Genomic DNA, 24379 nt, shown 5'->3' with positions numbered 1-24379 from the left:
GCTTAGTAAAATTTGCTGAATTCGTTATAAATATCCAACTAATGCACGAAGCAGAGAATTGGCAACTAAATAGGAATTACCGAAGTTTCATATAATTTGAAAAAGGGGAAGATGGACGTTGCGATTAAATGACCTAAAGTGAGTCCATTAGCAATAGATAGATCAAAATCTCGGCAATTCTCGAGCATACCGAAAATAAAAAAGAAAAGGCCAATGGCAACTTTGATGTTCTGTCCCCCGATAATAATAAGTAAGAGAAGACATAAGGTCCAGACCGAAAGTCCTCCCCTATGCAAGCCAGGCGTTTGCTTGTATTTCTCGGCTGTCCCATCAATGATGTCTTGTAAGTCGGAGGCGGCTGAAATTGCTCTGTCCAGTAAAGCTTGAGAGACTTGCGTGCTGAATCTCATTGATTCCTGTGCTTGCGCCTGTACAGCCATGGCTTCCGTATGCAATCGCTGGACCTCATGAAGCTCATCGGCTTTCATTATTGATTGTTTCATCAATGCATCTATGCTTTGAAGTCGCTATGTTGAATTAGAAACTGATACCAATTGAGGTTACTTGGATGGCTTACTTCGGAGATTCGATTCTCCTGCTCAAGTATAGCGATGAGTCGGCTTGTGAGCCATTCCTGCACAGGTCAGCATAAATTGACATAAAGCGGCTCCAGGTGAACCTAACCAATGCTATGTCGACACTTTCCACTCTCTGGGAAAGTCTCGCTAGATCTGTCTCCATTAAAGATGCCAATGACAGATGCAGATTGGTTGTCAGTTGTTGGGACACCATCACATTCTCCTGATGCAATTGTAATGTCTGATCATTCCTGCTGACAGTATCTGCGTGAGCAGCTTGCAGAGCCCGTTGTAAGGAATCCGTATGAGAGGAGGCATTTCGAATTTTCTATAAAACCATCAGTGCTATCGAATATAAACGGGGTTGGCATCATTCACATCTTCAAGAAAGGATGTCTTTGTTTGCACTCGATTTATAGCCGATGTGACTGTAGCAATAACCTTATCAAAGCCGGCTTCTATATCATGAAGAAGGCTGCTGAAGGAATTTCGGATCGTGGAATCGCTACTTTTCAAGTCCGCAGAAAGTCTTTCATTGAGAGCTCGGACAGTTTTCAAGAAAATTTGATGTTCTGATGACAGCAATACCGCATTGCGAAGAGACTCTTGCAGGCCCTCGTCGAGTTTGACAGTGCTCTTTACTAATGAACGATGGAGATCAAGGAGCTCCTCCTTCTCTATCTCAATCCGAGAGGCTTGGCATATTATCAATGCATTCTGTCGGTTGTTACTGTATGAAGTCCACCATTGGGGTCGCGACTCGAGTGCGCGAAGGCACTCTTCGATGACGGCTTTAGGAACGGCCTCTGTCTCAGAAGCGGAGGATTTTGAGTAGTAAAGAAATCCAAATCGACTTTTCGATGGTGTTGGAAGGGGTGTTGAGACTGGGAGACACGGAGTTGGAATCGAGGCACCGGCGCCGTCAAGCTCACAGATTGCTAGTCGCGCGGCATAGACAGATCTTATGTGTTCCAAAACCGGATGTATTTCGGGTCTGGCATCATTATTGGCTCCGAAGTTCTGGCATGATGCCACAAGCTTTGTTGCGGCGACTCGTGTACATGACGGCGAAGACTGCATTGACTCTAGCAACTGGAGCGCCTCTGTAAAGATAGAATTTGGCTGTCGAAGCTTCGAAGCTAGGTCAGATATCGGATCATTTTGGTCCGACATACCCACGGGGAGAGGATAATGGCCTTTTTTTGTTAGCAGATGAGAAAAACTCATCGGCATGAAGTCACATACCGTCATTCGGAGTATCTGTGTCTGTTGGGCTTGCCAGACCACAGGCGAGGGCGCAACATAGGAAGGTAAACTTGGGAAGAACGTGGGACCCTCCAAGCCATCTCATCGTGTCTATATTCTCCGAAGCTCGGAGTGCAGCAGGTGCAAATTGTGGATGAAAAATAAGGAGGGAGGTCGTTCCTATCGGCGTTAGTCACCGATCATACTCCGAGTCGTTGTGCCCAACTGTCAACCAGAAACGTTGTGAGGTTTGCAATATAGAGGCTCTTCCAACAGATTCCTGAATTAAACCGGCAAAGGATCTCCATTAGCTCACAGGTGAATTCCAGGATCTACTTTGAAGCGCTTCCTTTGATTCAGTTGAGTTGATTTTTCTACCACTCTAATCTATCATCACAAACCAGACGAACATCAAACCTCTCTTGGCCAGCCCACACCTTGGACGCGGAATTACAGCAGGCAACAATACTTCGGAGATCGCTCAACATCCCACCAGGTCCACTTGCGAAGACAGTAGTTGGTCCTTGGATAGTGTTCTCTACGAAGCCTTCGACCATGCTTCGAAGATCTGGGTGCCTGCTCAAGTCCCCCGACCCATGCCCCATTTTGACGGGTATGTTCCCTTGCAATCGATTTGACTTTGATATGGATGAAGACTGGGAGATTTCTGTGGTCTTCTCATGATTGTCATGACTTGATATGACCACGGTCTGACTCTCTGTGCCCAGTGACGACTCGCTACTCGTGTCTCTTGTTGCGAATATACGAATGTTGATATGCAAATCTTTCTGGAGGCTCTGCAGAAGATCCAGCTCGTCTCGCACCCATTCAGTATTCTGAACGTGTTTAATGACCCAGATCAATTCGACCTTTCGGTCTGGCGAGGGTGCTTGCCTCGCGAGGTTGAGAAGGACAGGAAGAACGTATGTGATCCCCGTGCCTCCCGCCACGCAAACGACGTTTGTCGCTAGCGTCAGATGCCGGTTAATCGATTCACCATAGGGGCCTGTGAGAATCACAGGGGTGCTAACTGCTCCTTGAACAGCAAGGTCGATTATTTTCTTGGTCTCGCCTTTCTTGGCCCGAAGGATATACGAATGTCTCACTTTGCCTTCTTCAACAAAAGGAACGTTGAGTGGCGTAAAGGGATGCGATTGCCATATGCTACCCTGCATGAAACAGAGATAGTAATGCTGGCCAATCTCCCAGGGCTCTTGGTTGTTCTCCAACTCCAGACGAACCACATCACCGTGCTCTGGGTCTGGAAAGAGGGTGATGGTGGCATCGAGTGATTTGAAGCCGAGGACCCCTGGTTCTCCCGGGTGATAGTGTAAAAGCGCGGAGCGAGCAAGACGAACACCGCGGTCGAGGCCCCAAAAGATGAGAGATGGGAGTAAAAAGCACTTGAGCTGTTTCCAGTGCGCCCAACAGGCCCCAATGAACACCATTGCAAGGATATAGTGAGCCTTCCGGAAGGTTTCATAGCCAGTCAATCGAATACCCCATGGTGTGCTCAGCACAAACAATAACAGGAGTAGAATCATGGCCACAATCCCCCAAACAATGTAAGTCTGCGTGACCCATTCAATGCCCACAGATGGCTGGGGCTGGTACAGTCTCAATTCGACCACGCACCACCCAATAGTATGAAGCGAACTTTGGACGAAGATGATATAGCCCAACCAGCGATGCAAGAAGTTAAAGCTTTGGTATGGGATACCGGTTATCAAGGACAAGAGCGACTCTCGAGTACTCAGCAGAACAGAGAGTGGTGTGAGAGCATATGCGAGAACACCGACTCGGTCTGCCCAGGGCCCAATGCTGGAACGAGTGTTGTAGACGCCCGACATTCCCGACACCGGGGTGACCCAGGTATTGTAGACAATTCCAACGAAACTGAATATAAGAAGATATCCTGCTAATGCTGCAAGAATAAGGACCTGCAGCCGACTTGTGCGTCCAAAGACCAACCGGACGGCGTCAGGCAGCAGATATCTTCTGACGAAGGCTGCAAAAGAGACGTGAAGCTTCCGGAACCCCGATAGGTCGGCAGCAGGTAGGGTTGATATGGACCCGATTGTCGAACGATGGGATTGTCGAAGCATGGCGCATATAAAAAGAATACCTCCAATAGTTGCCCATATGATACCCGTATACATCATTCCAATATCATGGGCCGAATAAACAGCGTCGAGATAGGCACACGAGCCGGCATCATTAGTACAGGGCACAGCCCGGTCTGCATATCCCCAGTGAGGCTCTAATTCTGTGGCATTGCTCAGATCTTGAATATGGCGACGGACAGATTTGGCAAATGACATGTTGTCTCAGCGCATTACGGGGAGACCCGCAAGTGCCGTGAGTAAATATAGTTCCAACGGTGGATAGGCAAGAGATTGACCGCAGGATGACAATGGACTGCGCGCGCTTTTCAATGACGGTCTGGCAGCATAATCGGCGTATTCAGCATACTTGGCAGAATGGCTAGGTGAGCGAGACTATTAACCAGGAGATCATCGCTTGCTGGAGAAAATTGGACGGTCTTGTAGGAAGCGAGTCGAACCCAACTACGATTCCATTTTGAAACGACCAATCCGACGCCCGAACCTGCGCGTAATTGAGCACATTTCACGGAGGCGCGATGGAGATTTTGCTCCACTCAACGGCCTTTTCCGGACGAAGCCATGCGGGTCGAGCGAGGGCTTATAAGCCTGCGATAGCCTCGCAGTGGATATGTTGCCCGCATTCTCGAATCGGCCATTTCTGTCCTCTTTCCCCTGATTGTATCTCGAGGGGCCTCCTCTCAACATGCAAGGCATGGACATGAGCTCGAGCAGCAACAGCACTGCTGAATGCCAAATTTCGGTGCGTGCCAAGGCACAATGGCTTGGCTGACCCCGCTAACCGAACGCAGATGCTCTTCAACTGGCATACTATCGATGCCTGTTTTCTCTCGTCCGGGTGGCACATCAAGAATAATGGCATGTTTGCCGCAACGTGTATTGGAGTCATTTTACTCGTGATCCTGGTCGAGGGGTTCCGACGACTGGGCAAGGAATATGATCTCTTCCTGGCCCGCCAATTCCAGCGCCAAGCCGCCGCGCGGAGCACCACCGCTGCCAAGAACCGCGATCGGGCGGGTGAGCGAGAAGCTCTGTGCCAGACGGTTCTCTTCAGAGTAACGCCCTTGCAACAATTGGTTCGAGCAGTGATTCATGCAGTTACATTTGGGGGTGCATATATCATCATGTTGTTGGCAATGTATTTCAATGTGTATGTCATCATCTGCATTTTCATTGGTGCTGGATTAGGGAAGTTTCTGTGTGACTGGATGGTAGTTCGAGTCGACTTAGAAACCGTTCAGGGAGACTTGAAAGGAGTAGAAGAGACTACTATCTGCTGCGGTTAATCATTCCTGATAATTCTCGGTATAAAGAACAATAAAGAACTTCAAACTCCAAGAAAATAACTTCGCTTGTAGGGCCTGGGCCGAATATTGGGCAAAATTTCGGTCCGAGGTAATGTGTTGACCTGAGCAGTACGTAAAAGTCGCTGTAAGATCTTGTCGAGACTTGGAGTGAATTTGTCGAATACTTGCCTTCTCTCAAGTAAATGTCGAACTACTACTTTGTACACTTTCAGGAGTTTAGACTAGGTGAATCAGTGAAAATTACTGCTATCTATGGAAATCAGCATCTATCTCGCGAAAAAGTTCGTAAATACAGAGGAATCTAGAATTTGAGACAAATGGGGGTTTTTATTGCTGTTATGATCTATATAGCGGCAAGTATGTTGATTCACAAAAGACGATAGAGAATGAGAGTATGTAAGTATGCCAGGTAAATCGACTTTGGACTAGAGCGAGTTGGTTCCACCGCAATAAAAACCTTGCACCTGGCTCTAGTACCTTGGCTTCCTACGATTGATGCATTTTTTTCAGTGCGACTTAATGATTGGCTTCATTCAGGAAACACACACGGGTGTCTTTCACATAATCGCTGAATCACTTCTTCCTCGGATGATTTCCGGCTGTGCCTGCCTTTATAGCAACAGTCGAGGCACCCGAGTCCGCACCACTTGATGCACTTGACGAACTACCTGGGCGAGGAACTGTGGCTTGAATTCTCGGCCAAGTCGCCAGCTCGACAGGAGGCCAAGCTGAGCTTTGGACAGGCGGCCAGCTGAAATATTTCTGAAGATATTTGACAAGCTGTTCTCGATCTTTGAAGTTCATAGAGCCATCATCTGCGGCCATCGGGAGTCCTTTCCGTTCCTCACAAGGGCTGCGCAGCTGCTCTAGAGCCTTATCAAGACTGTTTCGGTTATATGAAACGACAAAGCCATTGTTCGAAATCTGAATGGCAGTGACAAGAGGCTTTCCATAATAAACAAGTGCAAACAAAGGCCGACCTTCTCCCTTCTTTCTCTTCTTAGCCAGCTGTTCACCAACTGGGAGTGCATGCTCAGCAACCCTCGGCAATTCTACAATTTGTTCATCTGTCCAGTCGTTGAATTCGCTTCCATGATCACGTATGACATGTGCATGACCGGCAGCCTTTCTACCAGTGGTGCCATCATTCCCCACTTCTCTATAGCACAATATGAGGACAAAGGAAGGGATTCAACCAAGAATTTGCAGGGACTTACAAGAATTTCACGACTGTGTTAGGCTTTATTCCCGGCGCCATCTTTGAAACAGCGCCTCTGAACATGCTGTGAGCACTTTCCCAAATAGACATCACCTGATCCATGCTTGCTTTCACGCCATGATCTTTGAGTTGATGGAGCAGGACCTTGGTGGAGTCCGTGACCGATAACTCAGCAATGGTTGACTTTGACTGATCACTCGTCGTCTGAGTTGTAGTTCTGGTATTACCACTATTTTGGCTGCCTGCTCCGCCACTGTTACCGCTTGCAACGCTCGAAGCCCTGCCCTTGCCTTTGTTGGGTGGTGCAGACATTATAATTTCAGGCACGCAGTGAGTATTGAGCGAGAATGAAGCTGGAAAGATGAATGAAATTCGATTTCTGTTTGTATGTGTGACTAAAATCGTAGGGCATGATGGCACTATTTATGTTTCCTTTTCCATAGCACCAAGGGCGGGTTGATGACACGATGCAGAACGATATCTCGACCATAGTATATGGCTATGCGCCTTGCAAAGGCCAAAAGTTTCCTTTTTCTCTTCGTATTTCTAATCATAGCATTGACTGTCAACTTTTCTGACGGTGGGTTGGAAATAGTATGGAGGAAGTGACATCTACAGGACACCATTCAAGTTCCCTGGGAGTATAGGACCCATCGCCGGCACTCACTCTCACAAATAGCCCTCCAGGATCCTGTCAAATGATTTTTTTCCTACTGATTGAAGCATTATCGTATACTCTAGTATGGGCGGCAAGAAATCGAGGCTGGGGCTCGGATTGTGTATATTTAGCGAAGCGCTATAAATCTCCCCTCTATCCTATATGCGCGGTGCATTTAAGAATCGGTGATGGTGCAGGAACTTCGGGAATACGGATTGATCGTCGTCAGCTTCATGTATTCCTGTACAATGGGGGCTATGGCATCAATATTGATGATAGTATAATATCCTGCAGCAATTGCGAAACTAGGCGTCTCGTTTCAGGGTCGCTAGCTTGCTTGGTTCATACAAACAGGTTGGTTGTTTACATCCAGTTTGCGGTGTTGCGACTGCGAGATTCAATTTCCTAGCACCTTTTACTCTGCTGAATATCTTCTCATGTGCGATGATTCAAATTTGGTAGGCAGACTTTTGTGTTTTTGACTCATACTTGGTTGATTTGGGGGCTAGGCTGGTTGTCGGGAATGGTGGCGGACCAACGAGCCGAACCAAGCAACGCAGCGATTCGGCGGGGGGCCGTGTTGGTGGAGGTGAAGCTCAAGTCCCGCGGGACGCAACCCCCCTCCCCCCAAACCCCCGCCTCGTCATATATAATCTTACCATGTTCTCTAGTAGATCACTTCTGGGCGCTTTCGTCATTTGACGGTTCGTCTCACGCTACCGCTCCTGAATCATGGCTTCTCCATCTACAGAGTATCCTCTCGGGCCCCTGAAGGAATTCTGTCAATGGCCCGAGACTCGCAAATATGTCAAATATGCCCATGTGGGCGATGCATGGCGGACCCTGAACGAACAGCCCGTACCCGATTCCCAAAAGGACGTCAAAGTGGTGGAAACCACATTTGACCTGATTTTCAAAATCTCAACCTCTTCCGGTGATGAATCTGTCCAAATATCAAAGCCGACCGCTCCTCTACCAGAAGGGCGGAAACGCCACCTAATTATCCGGCCTGAGATTGGAACAGATTTCCTTTGGCGACACATAAATGACCTGAGTGAAGATGAGGAGCCAGTGACCATCATGGACTTAGAGGACCTCACACCTCCTGTGCCTGGCCAACTGGCCCAGTGTTATGCCGAATGGGTTGATATATGGACTGAAAAATACACCTTGCAACTCAACAAAACCGGCGATCACTACGGTCATACTTTTACTTCCCCTAGAGAGGAGGCGGCATGGAATGTGACTGGTTTCTTGCTAGCTTGGCGCATTGTGAGGCACTGCCCGGCCGGTAGTTCCATCACTTACGAATATAAAGCAGGCGGACCCCAGTTCAAGCTGGAGGAGGGTAGCGAGTCCAGCATTGCTTCGCGATTTCTCAAAGACCAGGCTGCCATTCTGGCGAAGGAGCGCTCTCTATCATAATGTAATAGCTGCGTTTGACTTTTGTCTACCGAGCTTCGACTACAATCCTGGTATTTGCAAATTCTTTCAAATGATCGATGAAAAATAATTGAATCCTATCGGGATCATCACTTTATCTCTCTTCTCGGATTGTCCCCTTTCTTGAACTACACCATTCAAAAATATTTTCCCAATGCACCGGATGAAATATGCGAGGGGATTCAATAATAAGACCACAAGGGAGCCTACGTATCCTTCTTGGAGATACGAACAAGTTGTATGTAGTAGCTATTGAGACTAATGAAAGCTTTAGCTCCATACCTTAGAAGGTATGGATCAAGCAATCTCTTTACTAAATTTAAAACAGAGGCCGATTTGTCAAACCCCCAGGGTGAAAAAGTCAAAAGAGATTTGTAATGCTGCCTTTTGGAGAACTCTGAATTTAATTGATAAAGAGGGCAGAGGGCAGGACTTTTAGTTTCTGGTCCATTTCACTAGGAATGCCTGGCCCATTTAGCTATGGTTATTTATACACTAGCGGTTTTACGAAGCGAATTTACAGAACCTTCGTCCTTTTATCCCTCTCATTTCCTGATACTCTTCTACTTAAATTAATGCGGCGACTATTGAAACTATCAACGCTGCGTTTAGAAAGATAGGTGCGTGAAATACTGGGTTTTTGTATTAAAAAATCTCTGTTCAAAATAAACGTCAACACACTGCGTGTAGAGAATATATTTAGACCGACACGTACACATAATATGAAGGAATGAATATTCAGGCCAGAGTTCATGCAATAATATCCACATGAGAATCCATTGATAATCATATTTTAATTTCAACAAATACTTAATCGATTGTTTTCAAACTTCTCGAAGGAGCCCAAATTTAAAAGGATGTCACTGCCAGATTATTGAGGCATCAAAATGCACGTCCCAGTCACGTGTGAACTAACCCGATCAGGCCCACGTCTTATTCCGACAAAATCGTCGAATCCGCAGCGCGGCAGTTTGAACACGGTAACACGATGTCGTCCTTAAGCCAGCGCTGTACCCGGCAGCTCCTCCGGGAGCCATTCCAGCGTGGCTCACTACCACTATTTCTCACACCTGCATTCTCATCCCCCCGTGCACAATGCTTCTCAACCACGGTCCCAGCGCAATCGAGAGTCGGAGGCGCCGCCATCTCCGTTCCCCCGGAGGTCTCATTGAATCTTGTTGATATCCCAAAATCAACGGTCCGGGTACGAGGAAAGGATACGCCAAAATTTGCAGCGCATATCAAGGGTCCTAAGGGTATGAAGTTATCGTCTTGAGAGTTCCGAAGCTCTCGCTAACATGCTTGACCGAACAGGCGAGATGATCCTTGACATTCCCTCATTTCTCAACGTCAACCAAGATGCGACTAGCCAGAAGACCACCTTGTCAGTCGTCGACCCAGAGCAGCCTCATCAGCGTGCGATGTGGGGTACGTGTTTTCATAGTCCGCAGTCAGGCCATAAGCTAACATTTCGATCATCTGGCAGGTACTACACGCGCTCTCCTCCAGAATCACATCACCGGGGTGTCCGAAGGCCATATTTGCGTTCTAAGCCTTGTCGGTGTGGGTTACAGGGCAACTATTGAGTCCAAAGCGACGACCGTCAATCCTTCCTTCCCTGGCCAACAGTTCGTCTCGTTGAAGGTTGGCTTCTCGCACCCAATCGAGCTTCCTATCCCACAGGGAATCCAGGCCAGCACACCCCAACCCACCCGTATCCTCCTCGAGAGCGTTGACAAGCGTCTGGTGACCCAATTCGCCGCCGAGATCAGGGAATGGAGAAGGCCGGAACCGTACAAGGGCAAGGGTATCTTTGTTAACGGAGAGACCATTAAGCTCAAGGCGAAAAAGATCAAATAGATGGTGGGCGCGCGTGTCTTGCTTGATTTCTTGGAACATTGCATTCTGGGTTCCCTTGTATTCTTATACTCTATCTCCGTATTTATATATGTACTTTTGAACATCCCCCTTTAATTCCTTCATATTGGTATCATAAATGTACTTGTACTATGGAACGTCTGAAATGAGGTCCTAGCCAATTGGCATCATAGTAGCGCACCAAGCAAGCTCTGAGCACGGGAAGAAGCCAGATCAACAAATCACAGCTTCAGCACAACCTTCACAGCGTCGATGACCTGGGCTTGCAGAGCCTTGGGAGCAGCGACGACGCCCTTGTTGGCAGCCAAGGTCCTACCCTTGCTGAAATCCAACCGGTTGCCGTAGATGTCCGTCACCTGGCCGCCGGCCTCACGAACAATGATGTCTCCAGCGGCGTGGTCCCAGATCTTCTCCTGGTAGTCCTTCTTGACAGGAAGACGCAAGTAGATATCACCAGCACCGCGAGCGATGGAGCAGTACTTGGCCTGCGAATCAAGACGGACGCTCGGGGAGGTGATGCCAAGACGCTCAGCAACGGCAGCGTTGTCGCCCTGAGCGGAGTGGGCAGCCTCGACACCCTCACAGAAGACCGCCTGGGCGATGTCGGGGACAGGGCGCATGGAGATGGGCTTGCTTTCAGCAAGAGCACCACTGGATAGAGGACGGCTGAAAGCACCCTGGCCTTCAATGGCAGAGAAGAGGACTCCGTTAGAGGAGTTGTTGGTCTGCTGGGAACCGGTGCTAGCGTCGATGGTGGCGGCATCATCCACGGGAAGATTCGGGGTACCAATAGCACCGACCTTCACATCACCGTCGACGATCAAGCCCAGGCAAACAGCATACTGACCACCACGCAGGAAGCCTTTGGTGCCATCGATGGGGTCCAGGGCCCAGATACGGCCCTTACCACCACCAGCGCTCTTGCCTTGGTCAATGATGTCCAGCATGCTCTCCTCGCTAGTGAGAGGACCGCCCAGCAGATTGTCGCTCTCCGCATCCTCTAGCTTAATGTCCTTGACCAGGCGCCAGATCTCGGCGCTTAAGTCCTTGTCCTCGCGAAGCGAACTTGCCTCCTCCTCGGCGACGATCTCATCCTCGGGGAAGTTCTTGCGAATGGCCTGGATGATGAGGGCCTGGGCACCGAAATCGCCAATCGTAACAGGGGACTTGTCGTCCTTGGAAACAGTACCCTTAGCCTTCTCGAAGAAGACCTTCTGGGTGAGAAGGGTGGCTCGCTGGACAGCCAGCTCGGCAATGTAGCGTTCTTGTTGGTAAGCCATGGTTGTAGAGTGGTGATGGTAGGAGGAAGAGGGGAAGGAGGGGAGCAGGAGTGAGAGGCGGGAGCGGGTCTTGAGAGCCACGCTGAGGGCCAGGATGAGGGTGGAGCAGATCAAGAAGCGGGACAGGAGGATACGCAACGAATTGGAGCAGGGGGTCGAATCCGTCCGGCTCGTGCGAGAAGGGGTCATATAAGAGCCCAATTGGTATAATTGAACGACAGAATTGACCAAGCCGCGAGATGTGAGAAATGGACTCTACTCAATGGCACGATATGACGGGATATCAAAGGTATGAAGAGGGCTCGTATTGATTGCTCTGTTCAGCTCTCTGCGATTTCGGCGTGACCCCGCCCTAGTCCCAATTGGGCCGCAGTCACGGGCAAATGATCGAGATGGTTTTAGGTTTGTTTCAGGCCATCTTCGGCCTTTTTGCACTTTGCAAGGCTTGGGCAAGGATTCCTCTCTCCTCGAGTATCTTACACAGAACTCACTGCATGCACTGCCCCGTGGCGTGGTGCCTCGTTCTCCTGAGTCCACTGGAGCCCGCTGAAATCCACCGAAATCCCCGACCAACCGTTGATCGGCTGCCCGACTAGCGCCAAGATCACCCTGCGGCCTCCGACGTCACCGTCATTCACGCGACAAGATCAAACCATTGACTCCGTTGACTCGCTGTAATAGACGACCTCCATTGAACCTAATTTGCCTCGCTACTCTCATATAGGGCGTGGTCTGGTCGCTGGCGCCTTGTCTCTCCATCCCCCCGCAGATCATCGAGTATTCCCAGCCGTGCGGGGCTTCGTACGGGAGGATCTTGCCTCAACACGCGGGGTGTTGCAAACGACGAGATCGAGATTCGTGTGATCTCCTCTCTCCCTGTTGTTTATCTATCAGCAGGCTTCCTAAGAAGCAGTACATTCTAAACAAGAAAGACTTTACCAAAGTCTGCCCGCTATGTTTCAGTCATCGGTACCTCGGCCTACGCCCTGATAAGCGTGTGTTGTGATCAGTACGCTAATCTGCACTTCTTTCATGATAGAAACCCTATTCGGCGGTGACCGTTCAGATCGAGGTCCTTACTAGCGAACAATATGAAGTCGATGACTCGAGCGGTATCGTTGACCTGGTCGAGGTCATTCGCATCCAAGCCAGCGGCCCGACAGAAGCCAGCCGTGCTCTGCGCAAGAAACTGTGGGTTGATCGCGTGATGGTCACCGCAGCCCAAGCTAATTATTCTGTAGGAAATATGGCAACCTTCATCGCCAATTGCGTGCGCTCACAATTCTTGACTTTCTGATCCAGAATGCTGGAGATCGGTTCCTGCGCGAATTTGCCGACGAGCCGTTGCTCGAACGACTCCGTATCGCCGGAACAGATCCAGTTTCGGATCCGCTGGTGAAGCAGAAATGCAAAGTGATGTTTGGACAATGGGCGGCAACTTACAAGGACACGCCCGGTATGGCCAAAATCACCGCCCTTTATAAGCAGCTCCCAAAGCGCAAGCAGCCTGCATCCCAGGCCAAGGCAAAAGTTCTCCGTGAAGGAGGGAATAACAGTAATGAACCACCCATGGGACATACGGTTTCCGTATCGGCTGGGAATGGACCCTCAAGAAACCTCAGCAGCCCCAAACCGAAGTCAAAATCAAAGGACAAGGATAAGAAGAGGGACAAGAAACTCTCGATCAGCAGTAGGAATTTTAGTTTGGAGCGCGAGCGTCCTCAGATCCTGGAAACCATTGCCTCCGCCTCCGTCGCCAGCACTAATCTGCTGAATGCACTGAAGCTCGTAAACCGCGAGACAACTCGCGTGAGCGAGGACGCGGAATGCGTCAATCGCTTTGAGATGTGCAAGAAGCTTCGGCACCAGATTCTCCGATATATCCAACAGATAGAAAGCGAGGAGTTTCTCGGAGGATTGATCCATGCCAACGAAGAGCTAGTGACGGCCTTGATGGCGTTTGAAGTTCTAGACAAGAGTGTGGACTACGACAGTGACAGTGAGGATGACGTTCTGTCAGGGAACTGGAGGTCGAAGGCCGAGATCGAGGAGGAAATGAATCAAAGCTTCAGTGGCCTTAGCATTAACCCTCCCAAGCCACCTCGCCCGAACCGAAACAGCCTTCCGACTGCTTCATCGTCGCAGCATTCCCGGCAAATATTTGAAAGCGAGAGCGAGACAGAGTCCGAGGAAGAAGAAGACGATGAGGACAATCCATTCGGAGATCGGAATGCCATCAAGACGCCTGCTGTTGAGGCTACAGGATATACCTGGTAGGCCTGTCAAAAATTTGACGTTGCATGCGAATGATACTGACAATTTACTCCTCATAGGAAAGAAGTATAATCCATACAATACTCGATGGAGAAGCAGACACAAACTTCGATGAGCTACAATTATTTCCCCTGGTAAATTTTAGCTTGATGGGATATACGTATTAGGGATATGTGTAGAAGTCCCTGATACGCGTTGGAGCCCGTGTTTCTTTGAACTAGGAGTTGTATTTTATAGTGCGGAGGAGCAATGCATAACCTACCTAGAATTATCATGAGCAAATTCCACGTAGATGCGCAATGGGCTCATTGACCGACTGAGCCTTTTCAGGCTTGTAATGCGAATCAACGGCTAGATTTGCCTTGTTTTCAGTGACTTTATCTCAAAGTACCTAGTTGATCTATCATCACCAAAGTGTTTACATATTTCCGAGGATCCTACGGCTATCCGTCCTCATTTGATGTTTCGAAGCAACGCAAGCTGGACAAAAATTGAATGGCCGAAAATCCTCTCAGATCTTGATGATGATGGCGATAAATAGGTCTTCAAGCTTCATTTTCATTGAAGCTTTGGCCACTGAATCTGAACTAGTCGCAGTTGAATTATAGACAGTCATCCCTAACCCCAAGCAAAATGCAAGCACCCTTAGTATTAGCCCGGATGGCCTTCCCGCTGTTAGAAGCCAATTAAGAGGTGTTGGACAAGGACGGATAAATCTCGTTTTTCGAGGACATCAGGCGCCAGGAATCCAAAGCTTTTGCGAGGCACGACCAGCACGTCGCTGATCAGCCGCGGCTCGGATAGCCAACCGAGCTCGTCGCCGATATGCTCGACTCCAGTCTGTTCAGTGAAGTAGCTCATCAATGCTTTGGTGAAAGCAAATGGACCTGTCCTCTTCATGGCCTCTTCAAATGAAACCAGTTTCCCGGTTTGGTTATCTTTGACCAGGGCTTTGAGATCATCATTTACCTGGTAGACGAGATTTCGGAGTGCGGGATGGTTGGGCTTCGCGAGTATTGTGTATTTATGGACTGTGGACAAGAAAGGGCTCCAGTGATTTGACTAGGCATGTATATCAAGGCTGAGAATAATATATGTGGCTTTTCTGATTGTCTGCAGCATGTGGAGAATAAACCTAGACCAAGAGATGCCATCTGTCTTGATGCTACGAAGAAGTGCGTTTCCAACTTTATTTGCTATTATACCCCACAGATCGTAATAATTTCGTAGCATAGCAATTAAAAGCTAGACCAAGTATAGAACCTACCAGACTTATAGGCAGGAGGGGATTTCTGGCTCTCTAGAAGCGATGGAAAACGAGTCGAAGTAGCCTGTTGCTTGCAGCAGGATTGCCCTAGCTGCCTCTTTACAGACAATCTCATTTCCATGCCACGACACGAAGCCGTCCGGGCGCACCAGTACCATCTGTGCTCCCCAGACCTTGTGAGCATGGGATTCTCTTGCCAGGGAAACAATTTGCACGGGTGTTTGATGCTCGTCAGCAACATCTCTGAATGTGGCTGACCCACTGGGTGACGATACGGACAATTCATCGACAAACTCAACGAGCGTAAAACCTTTTCCGTATTTGTCAAAGATGGCACAGCCGTCGGTGAGGAACACATGAGGAGCCCTAAAGCCCGGATAGGTGGTTGGGGTGTATGAGCGTGGATCGAAGGGCGGTGGGTTGATAAATACACTCTTCGCCGTGATTTCCGACTGATACTGATGGCCGAATTCCACCCCAAAACTCTGATTGTGTGCGTCATTACCCTGCACATACTCATGGACCTTGCGCCGTAATTGCTCTCCACGTGAATCGGGCGCATCGATGATGGCCGCATCCAGGTTTACCTTAGAAGCCAGGCCTATCAGCTTCTCTGCATGTACTTTGCCCCAGTGTTGCATGAGCTCTGCAACTGGACGTCGTTCCTGTTCATACGATGCCAATAGCCGTGGACCCCCCCAGCCCTGAATTGTCGCGGCTAGCTTCCAGCCCAAGTCAAAAGCATCAGCAATACCCATGTTCATGCCATATCCACCTGACGGGACCATCTGGTGGCACGCGTCACCAGCGAGGAAAACGCGCTGCAGTGGTCCGCCGTAAGATTTGGAGATTGTGATGCTGGGTGTCCATGTTGACTGAGCGATAATCTCGTCAACGGTAATTTGATAAGGATCTCTCATTCCTCCCAGCACGCGGTAGATCGTTTCCTGGGCGGAACTGGTATTTTGTTTCGATCCAGGGGCACGAAAGTCATGGACTGTCCATGTATCAACTTCGGTCTGCGAGATGATCGTGCCGCCCACCGAGTCTCCGTTGATGGATGGATCGCTAGGAAAGAAAGTATGCCAAAATTGACCCTGACGATGAAGACCAGCCAGGTCCCGGGACTTGAAATGGATCAGCACAACGCTGCTGTGCCTACTCGAGGGTCAGTATAATCAACACAGCAAAGAATGAAACACTCAGGGGTTAGATACAAGGGGCCACCATCCAGGTCAATTCCTAGACCTTTGCGGACCGAACTCGATGCTCCATCACATCCGACTGCGTAAGGGCTGTGTATGGCTTGCTCCTCGCCTGTATGAGGATTATTGACCCGAGTTTCCACTCCGGTGGGACCCTCGATGACATGTGTCACTGTCCATCCAAAGCGCACATCGATCAGCTGGCTATTTTGACATTTTTCCTTCAGAAATGCTTCAAACAGGTCTCCTGATACGCGCAACCAGGGCTCAAGAGGCATAGTCCCGTCATTCTGGGACAAAATGCGCTGGCGGAATTGATCTGTACTGGGGAGTCTCCACTCCGAAAGAGGATGCTCTGCCCCAAGGCCACTAGAAAAGCGCACAGTGAACGGGTATTCAGGGGCCACACCTTTCCGAACATGGCTAGTTAGCCAAAGCTAAGGAATGTGGGAGAAGCGTTCGCACCTCGGGCACGGAGTCCATCAGCTAGACCCAATACGCGCAGAATCTCCATCGTTCGTGCGAGCGTTAAGTCCATCTTCGGAAACCTGTTATCAATGTTAGCTGTTTCCAAGGATTGGTTTTCGGTTAGAAAGACTGACTGCGTAGTGGTAACATTTTTCTCAAATAGGACACTACGAACGCCGTGATATGCCAGTGTCAGGGCGAGAACCAGCCCAACAGGTCCCCCGCCCACAATACTAACGGTGCTGTCCGAATGATCTTCGACAGTCAAGTTGTCAAGGCCCATTTTCGCGTCTCAGTAAATAATAACTAAATGAATTGGTAGAGAGTGCTGATTGTATGGCTTGGTCGCGATCGTTCCGAATATTTACGGTTTTATACATTGATCCAGCGTACATCGGTAGTCCGGCTTTTTCTAGCGCTGGTACGGGCATTCCCTGTCAGTGGGGCGGTTGTACCGAGCCCATGTCGGCTTATTATTCTGACCGAGCTGACCGTTGAAAGTGTCCACGGCCGAAATGTGAACATCTCAATGGATGGGGAGATATCATATTCGGTTCCTCTTTGTCTTGACCTCTTTGTCGAAGATGTTCACTTTTAACCGTCTCTACAAATTGCTATCTCCAGTATACTCCAGTATACTGCATAGTCCTCGATTTAAAACCGCCGAGGTTTGCATATGGAAGGCAATTGCTGGCGGCCACTCTTCAAATATACGATCAAGCGATGAAGAAAGTCATACTGTCAATGGATCGGCGAGGTAAAGAAATAGCATTGTCGAATGCATTGCCATCGAGTTCAGTTCTAATCTTCCCCGCCTCGGATCTTAGACACAGACTCCGTGCAAAATTTCGAACTCGTCATGCTCATAGGCACCGACGAATACCACTCAGCGCTTGAGAAATAACTTAACCTGCTTGGAAATTCTGTGTCGAAGACATTCAGAATGACAATCCAGATTGAGCAAATGGAGCGTGGAATTCTTTTGCATAAACCATTCAGCTAGTCACTGCATAGCTCCTGCAACTACTAGTCCTGGAAGTTGGTGCATTGAATCTAGATGATCAGTCTTATACTTCCCAAAGTTGGCCCCAATCGGCCACGGTACAATACGCTGCCCGCGGAAACCCCGCCACGATTTAAGACTCTCATATTCTTCTAGACCCCATACACTAGCTTGTATCCATTGACCTCACCTTTGCGAACTGCGTCTATTCCCTCCGCCACCCCGGCCAGTCCGCCTCGTCGCTCCTTGTACGGATGAGATTCGATCTGTCCAGCGTCCAACAGCCCCTGGACCACTGCATACCATCGCTCAGCGAACAGCCGATCCTCCGGCCGAGGATCCAGATTGTATGGTCGCTCCCAGTTGATAAACTGGTCAAACTGAGTGAACATGCAGATCCAATCTGGCTGAACGCTGCGGCGTGTATGCTTGCGCACCGGAAACGGGTCCAGTGCAAGATACCGCCCACCGGCACTTCCTAAAGCCGTATAACAGAGCTCCATGGACCTGGTATCAGTGATGCAATCCATTGCCAGGGCTAGACGGTCCCGGGTGTACTCGCGAATGTCCGTGCCACAGGTTGGTGAGCGGTAGTCAAAAGCAGCCACTGCTCCAAGCCTCTTCACGCGGTTGAAGTTACGCGGCGAACAGGTGGTGATTGGTGTCAAACCAGATCTTTCATGGTTAGTCTCTACCTGTATTGAACGAGGTCACTGTAATACTTACAACCGTAAAAGCTGAATCGCGAGGGTTCCCGTTGCGGTTCCCCCTCCGTAGACCAATACCGCGCTCGGCACTTCCGGTCCAGATACTGGAAGAGGCAATTGGAGTCCATGATAAAGAGCCAGACCAGCTGTCGCAAAGCCAATTCCCAGCGTTGCAGCCGTCTGAAATGACATCTGCGCGGGAATCTTCCACACCAACTGCGCAGGGACAGCTACATACTCGGCGAAGGCGCCGTTGTCAAGCCGGATGGGATTGTTGCCGAAAACGCATCCGCATACGCGATCTCCAACTCCAACTTGAGATTTGACGACAGATCCCATTGAGATGATGACTCCTGAAAAGTCGCACCCTGAAGTCGCTTCGGGACTCGGAGACATGTCGGCGGACTTGCTATCAACTGGATTGAGGGACACGTAAGCCACGCGGACCAGCATGTCGCCGTCCTGTATCTCTGGGAGTAGGCAATCCTCTATCAGGGCGAGCTGGCCAGCACTCTGAACCTTCAACGCACGATGTGTTGGTGGTAATTCCTTCGTCATACTGCCGTCCATGATTTTGCTGTTGTGCTTCCGTTGTGGCCGTCACGATGGATATGATCAGGTAAAAGGACTTCGGCGCGATTCAAAGAAACCGGTCTTCTGCTTTTGGTATTATTCTAAGTTGATCAATCGCGCGATTGATTAACTATCATTGTAGCCCCGAAAATGATGGTATTTTGGCCCTCCCGTAGATCGGCTTTCCGGTCTCCACCCGGGGCCAGTCACAAACACGGAAAATTCGACTTTATCTCCGAGGTAGAAACCGCGACTGTAATCTGACTGCATCTGGATTCATAATCCCCGTCGTGATCTCAATTTTCCGGTCAGCGTATCACCCGGACTGGGACGCAGGGCATTTTGCAAATGCCTTGCCACTCAGATATCCATACATCCGTGTCATTGACTTAGCCCTGATGTTCATGCTCGTATAATGCTTTAAGAGTTTGTCAAAGTTCATTAGATTTGAACATACAATCAAAAACAAACACAGACTGGCCATGGAATCCAAGGACTTTAGTATTCCAGTCCAGGTTCTTGCTTCGGTTCAATCCATAAGGCAAAATGTCTCTTCTTCAGACTATTTTCAATTGTGGCTGCTATCACTGATTGGTAGTGTTCTCACTGTGATATTTTCGGCAACCTGGCTCACACTAAAAGGAAAGCAATTGGTATGTAGCTAATATCCTCCAGGCGCCAGAGGCAATGGTTATGGATCTACCAGGGAAGTTTTCTTGATCAACATGGACGGCTAATAAAAGAGCTGAAAGGAGATGTTCGCTTTTCTAAGTTTGTCGCAAGGTAGTTCCGCCATCGATGATAGTCGTTCACTTCATTCCTACGATTGGTATTAAAGATATGGTGCTGTCGATAGTGCAGAATTATCTCACCAAGGAAAGACATTGGCTGGTAGTGAACTTTATCTCATCCGCTCCGGATCGTCGTGTGAGTTGGTTATAAGCCAGCCAGCACATGTACAGGAGTTCTATCAACACGATGCCAAAGGTTGGCTCTTGGGACCCTTATGGGTTATACCGATACTAAATGGTCCACACAGCGCATAGTAAACCTCCGAACTTCAACCTGGGTATGCCCTTCGGCTGGTAAGGATCCTGTCGTTCTTAAAGAAAGGCAGTCTCCCCTTTACTAATACCTAATCATAGTCTCATGGGAAATGCTATCGGGGCCAATTACGGGGAATCCTGGCGCAGAATGCGCCAAAATTTCGATCCGGAGTTCGCCTTTCATCCGGTCATGCAGAGCATGCCACGTTTCTCTCACGAAATTCATCAATGGTTGGACAGAATAATATTAACCCCGACTGTGGTCATTCACGTCAAGCGGACGTTCCAGTTTCTAACCTTTCGATTGCTAGCGATACATCTATATGGAGAGGCATTTAGCGAACCGGTTAATTCAACATTGCTAAATAGATTTACAAATCCGTTGCTAATTGCCGAATTAGCTCTATACACGCCTCTTAGAACTAAATGTTCTCCATGAAGCCATCATTCGTGATATGCTGGCCAGCAAGTACCCCGACTCAAAGTTGTGGAATGTCCTTCCAACCGCTGCACGAAGGCGGCTGCAAACATACATTGCGCAGTGGCGCGTGTTTAATCGGCAGATTATTCGGGAAGCTCGAGAGGTAAGTGGAAAATTCGAACTTTTGTGTTTCGAATATTCGTGTGGGTTCCTGATAACAAGTGCCAGCAAAATATGTCTTGTCCAGTTGAGCGCATCTTCCGCGGTGTGGACCAGACACAAGATATGCAAGAGCATGAAGTACCTAAGTCAATCCATTCCTAGTTTCCGAATTTCTTTCGTTTCAGTGATCTCATTTTTTGTTCTAGTTTCTGCAAACCCTGGACGAGATTTTGTTCACCAATGTCGATGTAAGTGCTGGAGTTCTGGGTACCCTCTTCTCGCATCTATCCATCCGCCCATCTCTGCAGACATTGCGAGGCGAGATCCAAAGATGGAAGAGCCAGCTTGATCTTGGCCTTGCCAAGTATATGACTAAATCCGATACGCTACTCAATCGGACGGTGGTGGAAAGCATGCGACACTCGCCAGCATTCTGTAGGTCTCTTGATGTGAACTACAATTAACGAGTGCTTTCTGACAATGGCAGGGTTCTCGCTACCCGAGTGTACGGCCACCCCGAAGGTCATCGGAGGATATTCCATTCCTGCACACACACCGGTGGTCATCGATGCCCGACGTCTCAATCAGGAATGTGTGACATGGGGCCCAGACGGTGCCGACTTTCGACCAGAACGCTTCTCTGAGGTACCAAAGGACAAGTTGCGATACGGTTTCATGCGGTTCGGGACGGGAGCTGCGTCAGGGCGCTGTTTAGGGAAACATTTTGCTGATGTGGTGTTCAAGTTGACGACTATGGTCCTCATTGAGCAATGCTCTCTAAGCTCTCTAGGCACCGACGGAACTGAGAATATTCAGGTCACACGTATTGAAAATATTCAAAGCTATTCCTAAAGTACATGATCGATTTGGTCATCAAGATTTCATACCGGATGGGCCCAAACACTAAATCCTAGGTGAAATACCTTAATAAGAACCAAATATAAAATCAGTATATCGGGTTACTCATTTTTGAAGCTATTTAATATCTTCAACTTTAAGAGACCAAATTTTAATGTTATCAAGTCAGCTTGTTCATAGAATATCTGTTATTAAACATACTGCACCTGAATTTCCGTACTACCGAGAAAAGTCATCGAGATGTGTACGTGAAGTGTGAGCAGATTTCGAGTATAAAATTGCACGAGACGTCATCCACCTATCGCTATTGTATGTGGCTCTAAGAATGAGTAGAAAATCTACTTCTAGCAAGGCTTAAGGGACATATCAGTCCATGATTTCAGTCTAGGCTACTTAATATCACCGAAAAGCTCCTACTTGTGGTATATCCAATCTTTTTTCCGGCCTGAAACTACTCTTCCAGATGCTACGTCCATTGAAACGATTCGATACGGAAAGACCCAGGCTGTGAATTGGCAATAGAGGCATTTGTCCGCTTACAGCAGGAGAGCAAAGGCATTAAAAATCTTCACTTCACAAAAGAGAACTTTCATACAAACGTAGTCCTCATTTATAAAGCGCAATCTGCACCCCAGTCTTGTTGGAGGGACCAATTCGCATAACTGCAGTGTATGGAGCTGGATCGCGAGGTTCAATACGTCGATAGACCTGTGCAAAGCGAGCCAACATGTAAGAAGCCTCGGTGGTGACCATCCACTGTGCAGGACAGCGTCGTGGCCCACCCTTAAAAGTCATAACGTCGTGGCTGACCTCATGGCCGGGGGAGGGGGCGAGGTAGCGCCGCGCGGTAGGTGAGATAGTCAAAGCTTAAGAGAAAGATAAGCAACACCAAATTGAGCCTTGACTGCCATTGCGATGACATGATAGCTGCGAAAGCAGGTGACAATCATTGTGAGGCAGTTGTTGGATTGAGTGGAGTTGATAAACTAATGCCATCGGCCATCACGTCGTGCGTGACCGGCTTGTGTCGAGACTCCGGGGTATCCTGTGAATAGAGAGGAATCCTGTATGGAAATTGTGTATGGAAATCCCGTGTAGGATTCCGTACAGGCGGGACCCAATGGAAATCGAATTTTCGCCCTCCGGTGATGTCGAAAGGACTAAGGGTGCTGGCCGGGCGTGTCGAGTATCCTCTATCACGTTCACTAGCGTGTTACAATGCCGTGTTCCGGATACTCAGGTTACCATACAAAACATGCACGCAATCGTGTATTCCCTGTAACGCCCGGACACACTCATCGAGCGATGTGGGTCTTCGCTGTATTTGGCGACAGCTTCTCCCTTGACAGATACTCGTATTCACTTTCTCGAGGTTACATTTACGCATTCATACTTGTAGGACAGAGATGAAGATCGCGTGTTGAACGACCCTGCGTTGAAAAACACTTTGGCAACACTGTAAAGACCCAGTTCCCCAAATGCTCGAGTAGGCGGTATCCCGAAGTACTGACTGATAAACGGTAAACACTGGGCGAGGGAGGCGTAGGGAAACTGAATATAAGACAAAGTGAGAAGGCCAAATGAAATCGAAATGACTGCACATGGTATCAACGCGCTGACGCATTTCCCTGATACCTATCGCCTTTTACCTTTCTCCTGCTTGATTTGTAGCTCAAACTTCCTTTTTAGGGAAAGGCGTGACGAGAAGTAAGACACGGAGGAGCGGCTGCCTCCGCGGATCCACCGAAAGTTAATGCGGACCACCAGACTCGGGCCCCGAGAACGCTTAACTGCGGTAGTTCCGATTGATCTATAAAGGGACTCTGTTGGCACCGATTCCACACTTGATAGATTGCCCGAAACAACTAAACTCTCCACTCCAGGTGCACTTTCCTTGGTCTGACAGTGATAATATATTCCAATATATCCCAAAATGCCGGTGACCGAGCTCGCTCTCTTACGCCTCAAAACTCAAGAGCCATCGGCCTCCCTGAAGAACAGCTTGCACGAGGCACGAGAAGCGCAAACAAAATGGTCCAAATACCCGGTCCGATTCTATCGACAGGTTGAGGACTCCGCCTACTTCTATCTCTCTGGAGGATGGAATTCCGTCGAGGCACATTGTGGAGAGTGGATCATATCCGAGACGAACCAGAAGGCTCTGGGGCAATTGAAAGATGATATTGACATTGAGTGGATGTTTCACCTGGACATTGATGTGGGTAACATTCTTCTCAGCCTCGGACATTCTCCTGGAGAGGCGTCCTGTAATTCGCGAGGCTTACACCTAGCAGCCTTCCACATTCAACTCGAAGATTCCGTACAACGCGCCTGTCATAGCGATCAGCAGATACTTTGTCGAAGCAAACAGAAAAACAGAGTTCGACAGTATCATGAAAGCAGGTGTTCCTCACCTTGAGAGATACACAACTCCTTTTACCTACTCTGGGGGCTGGCGCATTGACAAAGAAGGCGAAGATGAGGAGTTCGTGCTATTCAGCGGCTGGAACAAAGTCGAAGACCACTTTGGCTTCGCTAGCTCCGAGGCTTTTGAGGAATTTGGAAAGATCAAAAACGCCCTGAAGGGCGCAGATATCAAGCACGTAAGGATAGAGAAGTGGGAATGATTGTATATGCATCGAAACGTAGATACAAGAAAAAGAT

The 24379-nt window shown here is 48.8% G+C and overlaps 15 protein-coding genes across 15 annotated transcripts; 7 read left to right on the top strand and 8 right to left on the bottom strand.

The window, feature by feature from the left end:
- Positions 1-65: 65 nt before the first annotated feature.
- N7462_010891 (uncharacterized protein) lies at positions 66-1829 on the bottom strand (the record flags this gene model as incomplete). Its single annotated transcript, XM_057082605.1, has 4 exons — positions 66-527; positions 578-634; positions 685-906; positions 957-1829. The coding sequence occupies 4 exons, from the start codon at positions 1827-1829 to the stop codon at positions 66-68; spliced, it is 1614 nt and encodes a 537-aa protein (XP_056929645.1).
- A 368-nt stretch (positions 1830-2197) lies between these two features.
- On the bottom strand, positions 2198-4144 carry N7462_010890 (ferric reductase family protein; the record flags this gene model as incomplete). Its single annotated transcript, XM_057082604.1, has 1 exon — positions 2198-4144. The coding sequence occupies one exon, from the start codon at positions 4142-4144 to the stop codon at positions 2198-2200; it is 1947 nt and encodes a 648-aa protein (XP_056929644.1).
- A 487-nt stretch (positions 4145-4631) lies between these two features.
- N7462_010889 (copper transporter family protein) lies at positions 4632-5232 on the top strand (the record flags this gene model as incomplete). The annotated part of the gene is made up of 2 exons (XM_057082603.1): positions 4632-4688; positions 4738-5232. 2 exons carry the CDS (start codon positions 4632-4634, stop codon positions 5230-5232), a joined length of 552 nt encoding a protein of 183 aa, XP_056929643.1.
- Positions 5233-5826: 594 nt separating this feature from the next.
- N7462_010888 (uncharacterized protein) lies at positions 5827-6784 on the bottom strand (the record flags this gene model as incomplete). The annotated part of the gene is made up of 2 exons (XM_057082602.1): positions 5827-6412; positions 6471-6784. The coding sequence occupies 2 exons, from the start codon at positions 6782-6784 to the stop codon at positions 5827-5829; spliced, it is 900 nt and encodes a 299-aa protein (XP_056929642.1).
- A 1078-nt stretch (positions 6785-7862) lies between these two features.
- On the top strand, positions 7863-8555 carry N7462_010887 (uncharacterized protein; the record flags this gene model as incomplete). Its single annotated transcript, XM_057082601.1, has 1 exon — positions 7863-8555. The coding sequence occupies one exon, from the start codon at positions 7863-7865 to the stop codon at positions 8553-8555; it is 693 nt and encodes a 230-aa protein (XP_056929641.1).
- A 1006-nt stretch (positions 8556-9561) lies between these two features.
- N7462_010886 (mitochondrial 54S ribosomal protein uL6m) lies at positions 9562-10433 on the top strand (the record flags this gene model as incomplete). The annotated part of the gene is made up of 3 exons (XM_057082600.1): positions 9562-9829; positions 9888-10001; positions 10060-10433. 3 exons carry the CDS (start codon positions 9562-9564, stop codon positions 10431-10433), a joined length of 756 nt encoding a protein of 251 aa, XP_056929640.1.
- A 239-nt stretch (positions 10434-10672) lies between these two features.
- N7462_010885 (3'(2'),5'-bisphosphate nucleotidase) lies at positions 10673-11920 on the bottom strand (the record flags this gene model as incomplete). Its single annotated transcript, XM_057082599.1, has 1 exon — positions 10673-11920. One exon carries the CDS (start codon positions 11918-11920, stop codon positions 10673-10675), a length of 1248 nt encoding a protein of 415 aa, XP_056929639.1.
- A 765-nt stretch (positions 11921-12685) lies between these two features.
- N7462_010884 (LSB5 family protein) lies at positions 12686-14008 on the top strand (the record flags this gene model as incomplete). The annotated part of the gene is made up of 3 exons (XM_057082598.1): positions 12686-12700; positions 12771-12922; positions 12973-14008. The coding sequence occupies 3 exons, from the start codon at positions 12686-12688 to the stop codon at positions 14006-14008; spliced, it is 1203 nt and encodes a 400-aa protein (XP_056929638.1).
- A 672-nt stretch (positions 14009-14680) lies between these two features.
- On the bottom strand, positions 14681-14905 carry N7462_010883 (uncharacterized protein; the record flags this gene model as incomplete). Its single annotated transcript, XM_057082597.1, has 1 exon — positions 14681-14905. The coding sequence occupies one exon, from the start codon at positions 14903-14905 to the stop codon at positions 14681-14683; it is 225 nt and encodes a 74-aa protein (XP_056929637.1).
- A 372-nt stretch (positions 14906-15277) lies between these two features.
- Positions 15278-17228, bottom strand: N7462_010882 (uncharacterized protein; the record flags this gene model as incomplete). Its single annotated transcript, XM_057082596.1, has 3 exons — positions 15278-16430; positions 16490-16886; positions 16943-17228. The coding sequence occupies 3 exons, from the start codon at positions 17226-17228 to the stop codon at positions 15278-15280; spliced, it is 1836 nt and encodes a 611-aa protein (XP_056929636.1).
- An 872-nt stretch (positions 17229-18100) lies between these two features.
- On the bottom strand, positions 18101-19225 carry N7462_010881 (zinc-binding alcohol dehydrogenase family protein; the record flags this gene model as incomplete). The annotated part of the gene is made up of 2 exons (XM_057082595.1): positions 18101-18623; positions 18675-19225. The coding sequence occupies 2 exons, from the start codon at positions 19223-19225 to the stop codon at positions 18101-18103; spliced, it is 1074 nt and encodes a 357-aa protein (XP_056929635.1).
- Positions 19226-20066: 841 nt separating this feature from the next.
- N7462_010880 (uncharacterized protein) lies at positions 20067-20170 on the top strand (the record flags this gene model as incomplete). The annotated part of the gene is made up of 1 exon (XM_057082594.1): positions 20067-20170. The coding sequence occupies exon 1, from the start codon at positions 20069-20071 to the stop codon at positions 20168-20170; it is 102 nt and encodes a 33-aa protein (XP_056929634.1). The 5' UTR covers positions 20067-20068.
- Positions 20171-20254: 84 nt separating this feature from the next.
- Positions 20255-21709, top strand: N7462_010879 (cytochrome P450; the record flags this gene model as incomplete). The annotated part of the gene is made up of 6 exons (XM_057082593.1): positions 20255-20313; positions 20374-20620; positions 20676-20858; positions 20924-20995; positions 21064-21292; positions 21345-21709. 6 exons carry the CDS (start codon positions 20255-20257, stop codon positions 21707-21709), a joined length of 1155 nt encoding a protein of 384 aa, XP_056929633.1.
- Positions 21710-22321: 612 nt separating this feature from the next.
- N7462_010878 (cytochrome P450) lies at positions 22322-22665 on the bottom strand (the record flags this gene model as incomplete). The annotated part of the gene is made up of 2 exons (XM_057082592.1): positions 22322-22581; positions 22605-22665. 2 exons carry the CDS (start codon positions 22663-22665, stop codon positions 22322-22324), a joined length of 321 nt encoding a protein of 106 aa, XP_056929632.1.
- A 983-nt stretch (positions 22666-23648) lies between these two features.
- N7462_010877 (uncharacterized protein) lies at positions 23649-24342 on the top strand (the record flags this gene model as incomplete). Its single annotated transcript, XM_057082591.1, has 2 exons — positions 23649-23933; positions 24010-24342. 2 exons carry the CDS (start codon positions 23649-23651, stop codon positions 24340-24342), a joined length of 618 nt encoding a protein of 205 aa, XP_056929631.1.
- Positions 24343-24379: the final 37 nt, after the last annotated feature.

This window comes from Penicillium macrosclerotiorum (assembly GCF_028827735.1).
Source record: "Penicillium macrosclerotiorum strain IBT 26536 chromosome Unknown utg000010l_segment0_segment0, whole genome shotgun sequence".
Classification (NCBI taxonomy): Eukaryota; Fungi; Ascomycota; class Eurotiomycetes; order Eurotiales; family Aspergillaceae; genus Penicillium; species Penicillium macrosclerotiorum.
Note: the sequence above shows the minus strand (reverse complement) of the source record. Positions and strands in the feature narration are given on the sequence as shown.